Source organism: Ctenopharyngodon idella, chromosome 8 (genome assembly GCF_019924925.1).
Source record: "Ctenopharyngodon idella isolate HZGC_01 chromosome 8, HZGC01, whole genome shotgun sequence".
Classification (NCBI taxonomy): Eukaryota; Metazoa; Chordata; class Actinopteri; order Cypriniformes; family Xenocyprididae; genus Ctenopharyngodon; species Ctenopharyngodon idella.
Genome location: NC_067227.1, coordinates 27357653 through 27375450, shown reverse-complemented (window position 1 = coordinate 27375450; position 17798 = coordinate 27357653). Strand labels below are relative to the sequence as shown.

At 34.1% G+C, this 17798-nt stretch overlaps 1 protein-coding gene across 1 annotated transcript; it reads left to right on the top strand.

Moving 5' to 3' along the window:
• The first annotated feature begins 11 nt into the window (after positions 1-11).
• On the top strand, positions 12-17340 carry sap30bp (SAP30 binding protein). Its single transcript, XM_051903014.1, has 11 exons — positions 12-176; positions 996-1120; positions 3643-3687; positions 6057-6099; positions 10740-10828; positions 13513-13604; positions 13720-13780; positions 13864-13915; positions 14009-14067; positions 14205-14289; positions 16324-17340. The coding sequence occupies exons 1-11, from the start codon at positions 83-85 to the stop codon at positions 16500-16502; spliced, it is 924 nt and encodes a 307-aa protein (XP_051758974.1). The 5' UTR covers positions 12-82; the 3' UTR covers positions 16503-17340.
• Positions 17341-17798: the final 458 nt, after the last annotated feature.

The following is a 17798-nucleotide window of genomic DNA, read 5'->3' as shown; positions in this document are numbered from 1 at the left end:
TAGGCGACGCGCGTTTCGAAACGCCGAGCATGCGCAGACGGAATATAGACTGTAACGTCAACATTGTGCGCCAGCGCTGAACATGGCGAGCAGTAAACGGAATGCACTTCTCTCTTCACTAGCGGCTTATGGGGACGATTCAGAGCAGGATTCAGATCCAGACACAGATGATCAAGGTATAAGCTCTAATCAATGTTAGAAAAAGCATTTAAATACTGGGAATTTGTAATATTGATGGCTTTGTTGTTGTGGTTAAATTAACGTAAGCCCCTCTGCAAATGACAGCAAATGACAAAATGCGGTGAATTAGACCGAATATTTATATGTAGAAAGCTTATATGGATAAATATATCACTGTTATGAGCTTAACCAGCTATTTCTCGATGGTTAGATAGTAAGCGGGATTATTATTACGATGAACACTTGTCCATGGAGGGCACTACGCATAAAGAGACTTTATTGGTTTGTGTCCTATTTTATTGACTTAATGATAAAGATTTTTTTTTAACTATGTTCTTCTGGTACTTTATGTAACTTTATGCTTGTGACGTTCATTGTTACGACAGTAAATCGATGGTAACTTGGTGTTAACCTATAATGTCATCAAGAATATCTCATATTAATGTATTCTGGATTTACAGTAATAACAATATCTAGTAACTCTAGTATATAGGCTACCGTTGTAACTATATCCAATTAAACTCAAAATCATTTCTCACTTTTTTCAAACAGTATTTTTGGCTCATCATTTATTCCGTGTGGGAAAACACTTCTGTCTTTGTGTATTTGTGAATTTCCTTATTCAGTTTCTCTCATTCTAATCTATATTATATAATGTTATTACATTTCATTGTTTGATTTTTAGATAATTTTTGTATGATAACAAATCTGGTAGTATGTTGTAACTCCCCTTGATATCATCAGGAATGGAAGACATTGGTTCTTGTGAATATCTTGGCCAGTGGAACTGAAAATGGTTGCTTTTTGTTATGCAGAATCAGAAGCTCATGGTGGATTGGTGTCGGCTAGTTACGGAGTGGATGACGTGAGCCGTGTGGAAGAGGCAGAAGAGAAGCCCTCGGAAAATGAGGATAGTGATGAGGACAGCACTAGAAATTCAGTCAGTTTTCACCACATCTTTCAGTTTAGGGTTTTTCTAGAAATGTCAGACCATTACATTCACATGGACTCCTATTCGTTAAAAATTATCCTTTACATTTTTAAAGGGTCTTTTTTTAATAAATTATTTTGAGGAGACTAGATCCAATTGTAACAAAGGAAATTGGTTAACACTTTAAAATAAGATCTAATTTGTTAACATTAGTTAATGTATTAACTAACATGTACTAACAATGAGCAAATTTTGTTACAGGATTTATTAATCTTTGTTAACGTTGGTTAATAAAAATATTGTCGTTCATTGTCAGTGTTGGACACGTTACTTTAAAAAAGTAATTAGTTATAGTTACTAGTTACTCCTCACGAATAGTAACTGAGTTAGTAACTGAGTTACATCATTATAAAAGTAACTAATTACCAGGGAAAGTAACTATTGCGTTACTTTTAAAAAAAAATTCGAATATGTCAAATAACTTGGATGCCCCCAATATTAAATATGAGTCTAAAAATAAATGATGCTTGATCCGACTCGTGACTCATGATCCGCTCTTGCTCACGACATGAAATTTCTCTGTACTGTACGTGTTGGTAGCCATTAAAGAAAACATAGTTTCATATTTATGTTTAAATAGGCCTATGTTATGTTTTAAATTCATCTATTTGATTATGAAAAGTGAACAGCATGCGTAAGATATAGGATACATCATAAGATGCGCAATATAGCGGGAGACATGGAGTGGGTCAGACATGATTTTGACCACTTCATTAAGTTTTGTTTTGTAGAAAGCCATTCTTTAAAGTAAATTTCGTTTTGTAAAAATTGTATCTTAATTTTAATCAATGTTTCATCAACCAGTTGCCTGGATTTAATAAATAAGCAAATATTGTGACAATATAATCATGACATGGAGGCGCCGGCGCAATCACTTGCACGTGAACTGGAGCGCGTCTTATAGGCTAAATGAACCGAAACTCAGCGGCTGCTTGCCTCACATGAGAAATATATCTATAGAAAGATTGAAATGTCTACTTCTAAATGAAATAATTCCAAACTAAAAGAATAGGCTACTCTCTGATTATATAATTCGAATGAAATGTGCGTTTTCTCTCTAAGCGCATCCACAGAGATGATGAGAGTCAGCAATGTCTAATTCATCTTTGCAGCCGACACTGATTCAGAAAACATTACTTTATTAATAAACAATTAAAATGTCTCCTTGCTGTTTCTGTCACATTCATAATCATTACTTTTGCCGGTTCTTTATGGCAAGCTTTATGCTATTATGTAAACACTCATTATTCTGGTTTATTCTCTCCAGTATTTAAGAAATAAAACTAATATAAATCTGATTAGTCAACTAATGGCTTAAATGAACAACTACTAGTCGACTAGAGAACTTATTTCACACATTTTCGATCCAAAATGTCACAAAGGGTATTCTGGTTCGAGCTCATGCTCCACTCGCATGATCTGACACACACAAACACACACACCCACACACACGGAGCATCATACATTATTATCAGTTTAAAATTATATTTGTGTATGACTAACCTGTACTATTTCTTTACAACAAAATGCTTTGCAGGTCTATCATCTCTAGTCACACACCAATCGTCATCAGTTAGCATGTGTCCCACCCCAACACACACACACACACACACACACACACACACACACACACACACACACACACACACACACACACACACACATTACTGAGATTACTTGATTATTTCACTTAATTTGAAATAATCAATTTTCCATTGTCCATTATTTTTGTTATCAGTGTCATTACTAGTAAATATAAACATATAGATAATTATAGTGTAGGCAAATTACCATTTGTTTTAAATGCGCATTATTCCTGACAGGTAATAGAATTAGTGCCATACAAAGGTTAGAAACTATTACATAATGCGGCCACACTCTGACATGTTGTATTAAATTAAATATTATGATCTAGTTTTTCTCATTATTAGTCATTAAGGCCTGGTTTCACAGACAGGGCTTAGATTAAGCCAGGAATTAGGTCATTTAAGTAGCTTTTATACATGTGCCTTTAGGGGGAAAAAAAATTGCTTGTGTGCATCTTGAGACAAAACAATAGCACGGACATATTTTAAGATAAGTCAGTGCAAGTTGCTTTCAGTCAAGACAGCTCAAACATGCATTTTAGTCTAGGGCTAGTTTAAGCCTTGTCTGTGAAACTGGCATAATGTAAGTACTTTTGGCAAAATTTGCTTTTTATATCAAAAGATATAAAAGTAAATCTACTTTTGCCCCTCTTCTGGTAATTTTAATTTATTTTCTCTAAATTCACCTCTGATTATTTGAATGATGCTGTTTCCCACGGTCTGCGTCATAATTAGATTCATCAGAAAAAGTCTACAGTCAGAACTGAATTCCCAGTCATTCTCTGAAAACCATGGTTGAAACTTTGCATGCCTAAAGGGGGAGCTCTTGAATATGGTTTGTGGTAAATGTGGCTTTGGTGACCCTGTTCATTTTTGTTTTCATAGGAAGAGGAGGAGTCGGACTCAGGACGGACCCAAGATGATGTGAAGGTATTTGACCCCACCTAAATTCCCTGTTCAGGGTATCAAACTCAAGACACACCCTTACTCAATTTATTGCAGTGTTATGATTGGTCTCAAACCAAGTGAAAACAGCATCACTCCTACAGAGGAACAACATGTATGTTTGAACTTGCAGAGAAGGGTCTTATGAGAGTAGTACAGCATGTCCTTAATTTTCTTTTTTGCTTATTTATTGAACATCAGGTTTATGCACACTGCACATGTACTTTTGTTGTACGTTCATTTGAAATTTACAAAGCTGCTGTCAGTGTCAATTTTTATTATTTTTTTTTATCCCTTACAAAACAGTACTATGTTGGTACCTTGATATTTTTATGATATTCGATGATAATACCATGGTACTCTTAACATGGTAATCTTTTTTTTTTTTTTTTTTTTTTTTTTTTTTTTTTAATGGACTGTATATGTAGTAACTAGCATAACTGTATGTACACTACCATTCAAAAGTTTGGGATGGTAACATTTTTAAATGTTTTTATTTGATCGAAAATACAGTAAATGTATTCCTGTGATGGCAGAGCTGAATTTTCAGCATCTTTACTTCAGTGTCACATTTATCTTTCAGAAATCATTCTAACATGCTGATTTGCTGCTCAAGAAGCGTTTCTTATTATTATCAATGTTTAAAACAGCTGTTATGTAATATTTTTGTAGAAACTTAAAAGAATCTTTGAATAGTAAGTTCAATAGAACAGCATTTATTTAAAATATATTGTAACAATGTAAACGTCTTGACTGTCAATTTAATACATCCTTGCTGAAAAAAAAGTATTAATTTCTTAAAAAAAAAAAAAAAAAAAAAAAAATCTTACTGACCCAAACTTTTGAATGGTAGTATTTACATGGTGCTTTCATGATAGTGTCCAGAAAACACATTTATGTTGCTGTTTTATGAACAGTATTTCTCATTAATAGCGAGAATCTAAATTCCAAGTAATCTAAAAGGAATTCAGATATGCAAAGCACTGCAGTGGCAAGTTATTTCATGCACTGAAATTACTTTTTCATAATAGTAGCTTGTGATGTTGCATAAATTTAGAGCCACACCCCAGAGAGAGAACGCTGTACTTCATGATCACTAAATGATATAAGAGCATCAAAACATGTTTTGTAATGAAATGATTAAATTATGATTGGTTAGTAATGATGTTTTTCAATTGTAAGATTTGTAGTGCTTTTTCTTTTTATGTGGGTTCAGTTCATTTTTGTCCTTGATTGTTGTTCACCCCAAAATGACTTCTCATTTACTCACACTCTTGATGTTCCAAACTCATATGGTGGTGTTTTTCATTAGAGCCCACAAAGGGGAATTATAAAGAATCTTTTTACAACTATTACAAAAATAAAAACAGCATATGGGTTTGGAATGGCATGAAGGTAACAATTCCTTTTAAACGCAGACTGTAATCTTCACTTACTTAACTGTCTTATAGCTTTATGATTCAGACATTTTTTTTGTCTTCAGTGTTGTTAAAGTACATGCAGGGGCATGACAATGAAATGGTGAGGAGCAGGTCCATTAACCCGTGGTCCTATTTCTGGGCTAATCTAAATAAAAAAGACCTCTTTTAAGGCAGGCCCCCTGCTTCAATGGAGATGGATGGGTCCTTTTTTTTTGTGTCTAACATTGTTTTGTCGTAGTGGGGTTTCAAGTGAAAGGACTGTTGTTAGGATTTGCGCTTTTGGCTACAAGAGATTCATCTCTCAGTGAGTCATCTGTCTCTCTCTGTGCTGTCCTAGACACATTTTCTACTTGGGCGCTTTTACAAGACGATTCTTCCATCTGCACATCCTGTTGCTGAGTGACTGTATCTGAGATTGTGTGAATAGAGGCCCAGTGTATTTTTCAGCCTAGTTTTATTATTCAGGGATTTTGCACTTTGGTGCAGATTTCATCACGCCTTGGTTTTTAAGCTTCCCAGGAGAGACAATTTGTGTTTTAAAAGCTACAGCAAAGGATTAAACCCATTCTCTTCTGAATAGTAGTGTATAAAGATATACGTTAACTGTTTTACACTATATTTACTTGGAAAAAATATTTGGGGAAAAAAAAAAAAAAACTGTTTATACTTCAGCTCTTCTGTTGGTAGATTTTGGAGCTGACACAAGGGGGTGCTAACACTTTTGTTAAATCAACAAGCAGGCACATTTATTAGTTGATGCTGACAATGCCAAAATAGGCAATATCATCTGATTAAATGGTTTTAACAATATATCTCTTGGTTTATCATAATTTATCTTATGTAGATGTACAAGTTTACTTAAAAGCACATACAAAATTAAATGATTTTCAGTTGATTTTCAATATGCGTGTTTGACCGTTTCTTCTATTATAGGATGTCCTGGAAGTGGAGGTTAAGGACCCCAATGAGCTTGTTGGTAAGTAACCAAAATTAATCAACCATTTCCTCATCTTTAGGTAAAATATCTTTCCAAACTTTGCTTGGATATGGTAGAAAGGATTGATGTGTGTTTGTGCTTCAGTCAACATGGTGCAAGTGCTTTGTCAGAATGTGGCTGAGGTGTGTGTTTGTGTATCTTGGCCATGCCCAGGAAATGAGTGATCCAGGTTGGATTGCTTCAGTTTTGTTTTATGGCAACTCTGTGTGATATTAGTTTGATTATAGTGAGACATCAGGATCATCACTTTCTAAAGTCATCAATGACATCTGATTTAGGACTGTCATTATATTTTGCAAGTTGATCAAGTAATACAAACAAAAGGCTAAAAATTAATAACATTAGCAACAGAACATTAGCCAATTGGACTACAATTTATGTGCTTTACAAAGTTTTAAAAAATAAATTTAATTAGCAAATTTAAACAAAAATATTCTTTTTTTTTTTTTGCTTAAAGCTGTTCAAATATGCTTTGAACAATTGCAAATATGTGCCATTAGCAGGACTGAATGTAAAGGCTAAAATGAGTTTCCCAAACCACTGCAATAGGAAATTGTTTTAAAATATTGTACGTCGGCTTTAATATCTATTTAATATTATTATTACAGCCTGATATAAAAGATATTCACGCCATGTCATAATTACCGTAATCACAAGATTTCAACTTTAAATACAACTCGTAATTACAACTTGTAAACTGGAAATTTTCTGAGAGCTCCTACTTTTACCACATGACCGCTCTACCACTTGACTGCTGCACATTTGTTTAGGCATTGATAGTGCCATAGACATACATAATTCCCAGCTCAGAGTAAAATGTCATGTGTTGTCATCTTGAAATCACATGTCCTGAACACAGCAAAAATATAAAAAGAGAGTACAGTCTTCATGAAAACCTCGTAATGTGCAACATTATAAACAACGTAATACATGCAGCCTGCACTAGAAGTTTGGGCCCCCAAACTTGTGTATAAAAACTGTATTTAATGCCACATATCTTTCTGATGCACTATTCTACTTTTACAATTGTAGGGAGTTACAGTAAACAAGACATTTGGGCGAGTAACTGAACGTTCCACTTTGTCTTGTTTTTCTTCACATTAAAATGTGAAAAGATCAGAATAGAAAGGAAGGTCTTGCTGGAGAGTCAAAGATTTGCTTTGTGGTTGGGAGACAGAAGAGCTTTAGATTAGGCTCTAATTTTCCCTCCTTCTCTTTTTTGAGTCTTTCTGAGATTGGAGTTGGTGTATGGGCTGTGTGTGTGATGGTGCCACTTGTTTGGGTGGACACAGAGCTCTCAAGATGCCTAAGAAATGAGTCACTTACAGTCAACGCATGATTACTCTGATGGAGAGGAAATGACAAAAAAAGAGCCACGAGGAGAGATCTATTGCTCAAAAGTCAGCTAAAATCACACTGCAAATCAAATCAAGAATAAGAAACCTGGGTTAAGAGCAACAGTGGGGATTTTAGGGGTTTTATAGAAGACCCCTGTCTTGCCAACATTCCTGCGCACACTTGCTGCCTGCTGCTACCACATTTACTCTAATCACACTGTAATTATTAAGACATGCGTGAATGCTTTATAAAACACCGCTTTTAGACCAACTACAGTTGAATCCATGACAGCCACAAATACAATCACAAAGTCCTGTAAACTGACAATTTTATACCAAAGTTTTTACGTTTTCTAAGAAAACATGAGTTTGCCTTTGTTCTAGGTAACTGCCATGGCTTTGCTTTGCTGTTGCTAATAGGGTTGGGTAAAAAATACTGATTTCTTGATTTTAATCGATATTGATTCTTAAATGATCAAGATTTTATCATTTAGTCTATACCGTTTACAGTTGATGAATGAACATAACTTTGTTAAATAAGCTTTGTGCTTTGTTACTTTTGATATAAAACAAAGTCTCAGATTTCAAATTCTGTCCCATTTTATTTACGAAATTCAAACAATAAATACTGTTTTGGCACTCTTTAATGTGGTATGGCAGATCACTGTTGCTGCCTCAGATCAAACGAAGCAGCAGCAAGAAGCGCATGTGTCATTACTGGATCATCTCTTTCGCTTTACTACTTGTTACAGCATGAAATAAACATGAATGAACATCAGAAGGTATGTTAAAAGAAATTGTACGACTAATCGCTCAATCAGGTTTCAACCACAAAAAGACGTCAATAAAACAGCTTATATACAATATCTAGAAAAATTGATATCAAATTGAATCTGAATCGAATTTAATCGCAAGCTTGTGAATCAAAATTGAATTGAATCGTGAAATTTGTGTCAATACCCAGCCCTAGTTGCTAAGGTGTTCTGGGTGGTTCCTAGGTGCTTAGCTATATATAATGCTTCATGGGATTCTAGTTCTTTCTCTCATTAGGGCAATTAACCTTTTTGTCCAATTTTCAAATTTATTGTCCGATTTTTGCTTCAAATCAAAGTTTTTTATTCACCTTATAAGAATAGGAAAAATCTTTCTAGAACCAAGGTCACTGAAAAAGTTTCACATGTTTGAGGTTTTTCTTAAATGTAAGTCTATGGGACTTTTTTTTTCCCCTTTTTTTTTAACATCCACCAGGTGAAAAAATGCAAGTCTGATTACTTGTCCTAAAGTATGTCGCCTCGAGAAGCTGAACAATTTGAGGTATCATTTATGGTAGGAATTATGAGTCAACTTTTAGTACTCAGGATTATGAGTTTCTAAAATCCTTAACCATAAGTATGAGCAATAATAATAGTGAATGTGATCATTTTAAATGCTATCTGTGTATTATATTCTTTTCTACCTCTTTCTCTTTAGAGCAGCTTTACAGGTGTGCATGATCTGTTTTGCCACAGGGTTGTTCTCAAATGTTCAGTTTACGTAAGGCAGCCCTGGCTGAAAAATGCTTTTACCTTTCCGAAATTCCGACCTACCTCTGCAAATTTCCATCGCTAGAGGGCCTGTTTCTACATGTTTATGTCTGTGTGTGTGTGTCTGTGCATTGCTTTGGGAAGTGTGCCACATCTAGAGTGCCCCACCCAGCCCTTCCCTGCTTCTGTGTGTGTGTTTGTCATGTGTTTTAACAAATGGAGGCATGTTGTGGCCCACAGTCGCTGCCTCAGACCTGCCCAGAACAGCAGCCAGGGGGTGTGAGAGAGGCAGATGGGGGAGGAAGGGTGTGTGGGCTTGAGAAGAGAGGAGGTGAGGTGAAAGGGAATTCGCCAGTGGCCTGTTCCAACCAGTATGGTTTGAACAGTGTTCACTGCTGCATGTATACGCAACCACAAATTCCATTTCTCCGTAATTTGCTCCAGAAATGTCTGACAAAGACTGCTGATAGACACTTCTAGTTTGAGGGAATAAAGAAAAAATACAAAAACACAGTTCTTGTGAATGCTTACGAAATTGTAGTCATTCAGTGTTATTTTAAAAATGTGAAAATGAAATATAGCTTGAGGTTAAAGTTGCTTACGGAATCCAGAATGTTTGTGTTTGGAAACCTCATACCGCTGATGGGAGAAGGATGTTCTTTGTTTTTTTGTTTTTTTTTAATGGTTTTTAGTATGTGCTCCTTTTTTAAGTTAACAATTTTCCTTTGCATGAAATGTAAAATTTTATATCAAAGAAAAATGATGTAACTGCACAACATATAAGCTTATCTAAGTTTGCGTTTTATTTTATTTAAAAAATATACCAAAAAAAATTGCTCTTGCACATTACTATAATATTAAAGGTTACAATTAACAACAGAGCCCAAACTATTAAATTCAGTTGCTGTTTATTTTTAGATGTAATAATCAGCACTCAAATAAAAAAAATAAAAACAACGTAAATTGCGCACAAGGCACTTTTTTTTTTTTTTTTTTTTTTTTTTTCAATTATTTTTGAAATATGATCAGTTACACAGCTACTGTCATAAGTTGTTTTCATGACAAATTCATTTAAACATATATTAAATAAAGACATTGTTTTTTTACAGGTAAAGTAAATATAATGAATATACAAGCTAATATAGTGCATATATTTAGTGAAATTCTCCCCTATAGAGTTCATTTCACTAGTGAACTAACATGCTGTGGACACTAAACGACTTGCCTGAGGTAAATGTAATGCTACATAAAATATTATTCTCAAGCTGTTTTATTGATGTCTTTCTGCGGTTAAAAGACTGGTTGAGAGATTACACGTAAACGTATCTGTTGTTCTTCTTTTGCACTTTTTCTTGTTGTGGCAGTTAGCAAGCAGCATTGCATTACCACTTGCGCCCCTTTCTGGATTGGAGTGTGAATTGCCTGTGACTGACTGTATTCATTGTCTGACTGTATGCACCGAACCTTGATGGTTCGGGACAAATACATGTAACGTTACACCCTTAATACAAACAAATAAATAAATAAATATACAAACATACACTTTATGCATACAAAGACCACCCAGAACACTTTAGCAACATGTTTGGATTGGCAACCACAACTACGTTTTCTTGAGAGAATTTTTTTGCTTTTTTTATGAGCGTATGACTTACTGTCATTACTCTGTTGCAGCATACCCGTTTATGCTCTAAGGTAAATTACGATATACATGTATTTACTGTCTTCAAATTATAATTTTTTTTTCTCTTCTTTACAGCACAGTTTTCGGAGAAGGTTCGGAACATGTCTCCTGACGAGATCAGAATTCCTCCTGAACCTGCTGGGCGTTGTTCCAGTCATCTGCAAGTGAGATTGTTGCTCTGTTCTATTTGAGATGTTCTTGACTTGCTGCCATGGGGTCCAGTGAGAGAAATCTTCACAGCACTTGTTTTTGATGGATGCTAGTCTCAGCAGCTATCACACGGCTTGTCCGCTGACCATTCACAGGCTTATGCATATTGCACAAACAATTGATAAGAGAAGGCCAAAATCAATTCTAATCTGATTGGTTGGCTGTTATGCAATTTCCAGGAGTCACGTCTTTACACGAAAAGCTGTGTTAAAAACTGCTGCACTGATAACGTGTTTGTGAGGTCCTTTTAGTAATAAATGAGATCCTTTGTGAAAAATCAGAACGCAACCAATGACTTTTGGACATACAGAATTTTTGACAGCAGTCAACACATTTTCCACTCATTTTTTTGTTGTTAGTAGATTCTTTTGTGCAAATTGTTGCATGATTATTTGAATGAGCGCTTATTGACTTTGATGATAGACTGCTGTACAATCATTTCAAATTTGTACATAAACATGACGTTAAAAAGTAGATGGTCAATTTAAATATCAGTCAGATGGCCTCTTCTGTAACACTTTACAATAAGATCTCATTTGTTAACATGAATTAACAATGAACAATTCTTCTACAGCATTTATTAATCTTAGGTAAAGCTAATTTCAACATATACTAATGCATTTTTAACATAAAAGGTTGTGTCTGTTAACATTAGTTAATGCACTGTAAACTACCTTGAACAATCTTATTTTTTTATTAACTAATATTAACAAAAATTATTTCTCATTGTTAGTTCAGGGTGTATTCTGCGAAGTAGACCTGACTTTATGCCAATAGTATTATCATGCTATTTTAGGAGTATTTAGGTCATCATCAGTATAAAGTTAATTTTATTTGCTTAAATACTTTAGTGAATCAGATGCTAAAATCTGGGTTAACTAAAAGCATAAAAAAAATTCATTACTTAAAATAAAATAAACATAACTTAAACAAAATATATATATAAAAAGATTGAATTTCAGCTATTTGCCAAGAAAAAAAAATTCATTTGTGACACTGGACCACAAAACCAATCATAAGGGTCAATTTTTTGAAATTGAGATTTATACATCATCTGAAAGCTAATAAATAAGCTTTCTATTGATGTATGATTTGTTAGGATAGGGCAGTATTTGGCCGAGATAAAAAATCTAAATATTGAGAAAATCGCCTTTAAAGTTGTCCAAATGAAGTCCTTAGCAACGCATATCCACTCACAAATAGGAAATTTACAAAATATCGTCATGGAACATGATCTTTACTTAATATCCTAATGATTTTTGGCATAAAAGAAAAATTGATAATTTTGACTCATTCAATGCATTGTTGGCTATTGCTACAAATATACCCGTGACTTATGACTGGTTTTGTGGTCCAGGGTCACATTTAGTTTAACCTTGATGTACTAAAATTACTAAAACTTATAAATTATATAGACATACAGCAATAAAAAAACAAGTAACAAAATTACTAAAAATTTAACAAATTAAAATGAAAACAGAAAATATAAAAACTAATTCGTAGTAGTATTGATTTGAAAATTATAATAGTATCTTAATTAAATTAAAATAACACTGGCTAAAACAATACAGACTGTTCATACAAATAAATAGTGTAATTTTTTACTTTATTTTTTTCTCTCTCCGTACACCAGCTGAAAAACATTCTCTCAGCGGCTCTGTTTTAGTTGGACTGCTACTCCTTGTCAACAGTCATAAAAAGAGAGAAAGAGATCATAGAAGTTCATTGTTTTAGTTCTTGGCAATGTCTTTAGACCACATGTTCAAGATCCTGGCTGGCATGTTTTATCTCAAGGTGTGGCACTGGGGGTGGGGTGGGGGTGGGTGCGGGCTTAAGGGGGTGGAAGGTTGTGGGTGTCAGTCTTTCAGGTGTTTTGCCTCACCTGGGGGTAAGGACTGGCATTTCACCCTAAATCATGCAACTTGTATGCTGTCAGCACATGTCCAGGGGTGTGAACATTTGAGGTCAATGATTTCAAAACTATGTTAATGCTAAGGTCATATTTGAGCCTATTTCTTTAGAAGAATGTGGTTTGTTAATATTTATTCATATCTCATTGTAAAATTCTTGTTAATCGTACCACTTCCTGTTGTAGCTCTGTCTCTCGTGAGCTGTTGGGGCAGGTGTACACGGGTGTGGTTTTCACACTCAGTATCATACAGCCAAGTACTGATAGATGGGCTGTGCTTTTCACGTCATGATGAATATCCTGTCCTTGTGGCTATGCTTTTATCGCTGCTCAGACATGATCCTCATTCCCTTATACACCTCACTTGGTCTTCCTGCTAACTTTCTTGTAGTACATTTTGTACAAATGAAGTAAGATCAATGTCTTAACTATCAACAAAGGACTTCAATTTATTTGACTTCTTGGAATGTGAAGGAAAACTGAAAATGGCACATCTCCAAGTGCTTCTTGGAGTCCGGTTGTCAAAAATCAGCCCTCTAGTTCTAGAAACTCACAGTCGCACAAAGACTTTATTCATTCTTAGTGTCTCACAACACTTGGAGCAAAGCAGCAGTATTTTTCTTGTTTTGTAGTGCACATTTTACATCAACTAGCATTTAAAATAAAAACTAGACAATTTGTTCGTTTAGCAAGATCATACATGGACGTAATATCAATTTCTGTTTGCAGGAAAAGATCTTTAAGCTTTACGAGCGGAAGCTTCATGGAGACTTTGATACAAACAGCCATATTCAAAAGAAGAAGGAGTTTCGCAATCCAAGGTCTGAAGATAACAAGTGTTAATGACCCACCATGCACCAGACATAACCTAAAGCAGATTATATTTTGATACTGTTTTATTTGTTTGCAACCTAATAATGTGTTTGTGTTTTATAGTATTTATGAGAAGCTAATCCAGTTCTGTGGAATTGACGAACTTGGAACCAATTATCCAAAAGTATGTAATGCTTACCTGTTTATACCATGTAAACACAAATTCTGTTTTGTAAAATATAACTTTTTGTGTTTACTTCTTTATAGGATATGTTTGACCCCCATGGCTGGTCAGAGGATTCGTATTATGAGGCACTGGGTATGTTTTGCTTGAAATTAGATTTGACATTTCAACTCATATGGATTAAATTGACTACATTTGTTAACCATTTGTGTGTTGTCCTCTCCAAAGCCAAAGCTCAGAAGGCAGAGATGGACAAGCTGGAAAAAGCCAAAAAGGAAAAGACCAAGGTTAAAACCCTGAGGCACTCCACCTATTATTTATTTTATTTTTTTCTTTTAAATTATATTAAAAAGTTTGTTCTGTATGGGCCAAAACCTCACTGATGGTTACAATGTTTTTTTTTATTTTACCCATGTGTCTTTAGATTGAGTTTGTGACGGGCACCAAAAAAGGCACGGCTACTAATGCAGCAGCTCTGGCCACAAACACAACAACTGCCTCATCCACAGGTACAATGCATGATTTAGTGTTTGATGCAAAAATGAGGGCTTTAAAATTTTAAAGTGAGGAAATTGCAACATAAATATTCTGTAGTTCTATTATATTAGTTCTAATAGCTCTAGTGTTTACATAATATATGTGTGTACTGTTTATAATTATGTATATATAAATACACACACATTCATGTATATATATTTAAGCATGTATATAGTGTGTGTGTGTGTGTGTGTAAAAAAAAAAAAAAAAAAAAAAAAAATATATATATATATATATATATATATATATATATATATATATATATAAAATAAATTATACACAGTACACACACATATTATGTGAACACCAACTTTTATTTTTGGATGCGATTAATCTATTTGACCACTAGTTTTATTGTTGAAAAAATACTATATTACTTTAAAAAAAAAAAAAAAAGTCTTTTTTATCCTATTTATCAAATAATAATTTATTTCAAGTGTGAAAACACCCATAGGTTTCAGGCTTTACTTATATATATATATATATATATATATATATATATATATATATATATATAATATATAATATATAATATATATATCCAGGTCCTGCAGATTCTTCAGTTTTCCAGCATTTTTTGCATATTTGAACCCTTTACAGCAGTGACTGAATGATTTTGAGATCTGTCTTTTCACACTGAGGACAACTGAGGGACTCAAACACAACTATTAAAAAAGGTTCAAACATTCACTGATGCTTCAGAAGGAAACACGATGCATTAATAGACGGGGGGTGAAAACATTTGGAATTTAAAGATCAAGGTAAATTGTACTTAATTTGTCTTCCAGGAAACATGCAAGTATTTTCTGTTGCTTTCGAAGGGCAGTACTAAATGAAAAAAATGATATTCAAGCGAAATAAGAAAAATTTGGACCTCTTCATTTTTCGCCCCCCGACTCTTAATGCATCAGTGAATGTTTGAACCTCTTTTAATAGTTGTGTTTGAGTCCCTCAGTTGTCCTCAGTGTGATGAAATGGATCTGAAAATCATTCAGTCACTGCTGTAAAGGGTTCAAATATGCAAAAGATGGTGGAAAACTGAAGAATCTGCAGGACCTGGAGATTTTTTTCTGAAGAACAGAGCTCAGTTTAACTGCTCAGAACAAACAAGAGACTCGTGAACAACCATCACAAAACAAAAAAACAGTCGTAGATCATCCAGGTAACCACACACGGTATTAAGAATCAAGGGTTCACAAACTTTTGAACTGGGTCATTGTAATAAATTCAGCTATTTTTTTGTCTTATGGATTATATGTAAACATCTTTTATGTAAAATATCTTACTCAGGACAGTACTAAATGAAAAATAACATGCATTTTGTATGATCTCTTATTTTGTTAAAATTTTGCACATTTTTACAGATTCTGCAAGGGGTTCACAAACTTTTTCTTGCCACTGTGTGTGTGTGTGTGTGTGTATGTATATATATATATATATATAATGTTTTTTTTTTTTCCAATTGTATTATTCAGCATTTATAAAAGATGACATCAGTCAGTATATTTCTTTATTCATAGTGTGTCGCCACTTTGATAATAGTTGCATAAGCCATTTCTAATTTCTTCATCATGAAATGCATGTTTAGGGCCGTCAATAATGATTATTTTGGTAAGGGAGTAATCGGTTGTTGTTGTTTTTTTTTGTTGTTTTTTTTAAGATTAATCAAGTAAAAAAATTTTTTTTAAATAGATCTAAGTGAACAATCACCTTTTAAAATGACTTAAAAGCATAGATATAATAAAGAGGCAATAATAATTTGTTCAAATAAAGTATCAAAAGCAAGTAATCATATGGTTTTATTGAACAACACTGTTAAAATAATGTAATATACATAATATAAACATAAATAAATATATGCGCAGTATAATAAATATATAACTGCATTGCAGCCTTTGTGATTACACAATTGTGACAGCCCTACATATGTAGAATTATAATTCGGTCTTTGTTTGTTAGTACCATTAGTTCTAGTTGAATTAAACCTATGTTCTATGACCCTTCAGATGCCCAGAAGAGGAAGAGCAAGTGGGACTCAGCAGTGCCAGTGTCTCTGGCACAACCCGCCCTCCTCACCACCACTGCCACTCTCCCTGGAGTCGTCTCTGTGACCACAACAGCCAGCGGCACCAAGACCACAGTCATCTCAGCAGTGGGAACCATTCTCAAAAAAGCTAAGCAATGACACGAAAAATGTGACAGGAAAAAAAAGACCGGAAATTTCACTTCTGTTTGCCAGATTGATAGTCAATGGCAGTGCCACATGTAAACTTAACAAGTCCTGCTGTTTACTTCAGCAACAGCCAGCTTCAACTGTCTGGCAGCTTGAATAGATGGTCTTTTGAGAATATTTTGGATATACAGTATCATCATAACGGCATAATTATACCAGACATTTGTGTTCAACTTTGACTAGCTATTTCAAATGCATTCATCCGATGGTTGATGCTTTTTTTTTTTTTTTTTTTTTTTTTTTTGTATTTAAACTTCTTGGTTGTCTTTGCCCAGATGTTTTCCATTGAATTCATGTATGTAAAAACTATCCTGCAGCTGTCATACATTGCAAGTCACCTGAACTTTCATGTGCAACATATGAAAATGATCAAACCTACAATAATTTGAGTAATTTCTTGTTTTATTTTTGTTTTTGTTTTTTCCTTTTAGTAATCATTCATTGTTTGATAGAAGTCCAGTCAGGTTTGCCTACTATCTGTCTCCATTTTCATGTTTTGGATAGGTCACATCTTAGAATACCGATTTAAACATCACTGGAGTATTCATTCAGTATCTTATTACAACTGATCAGGGCTAATTGACTATTTCATTTATCGTATAGACCGAAGGGGGTCTTATAATTTGGTGAAAGTTCATTTTTAGTTTTTTTCCTGTCATTTCTATCTTTTTTTATTTCATTTTAGCAATGCAAGTAGGTCTTTTTTAAAACATGTATATATTAAAGTGACTCTGTGGCTTCTCTGTAGCTCAGCAGTGTAAAAATAAATGTTTTTTGTATCATTGCCAAACTGTTGAATTTTTCAAAACAATGCTTTCTGTGTTTTATTCAAATCTGAAAGGATCTGCCTCCGGGATGAAGAAACAGCCTTAGAAATGTAATGTCAGGTATTGTTGAAGCACTTTGTTTTTGATGAGGAATGTGTTTTTGAGAAGATGGTGTGCATTTACTAGATGGATTACTGATTTATATCCACGGGATACCTTTCCCATTCTGAACTTGAGCCATCCAAACTTTCGTTCAAGTTTAGAAATCCTGGGCAGTGAGATTATTTTCTGGCACTTTCCCTTGAACATATTTAAAACATATTTAAAACCTTCTGCTGAGAATGTGGTGGTACAGAGGCAGCCTAGTGGTTAAAGATCAATCAATAGGTTGTTGGTTCAAACCTACTACCCTTGATCTAGACACTTTACTCTAAGTGGACTGTTCTTTTGCATAAAGCCTCACGCAAATGATCAGATTTAA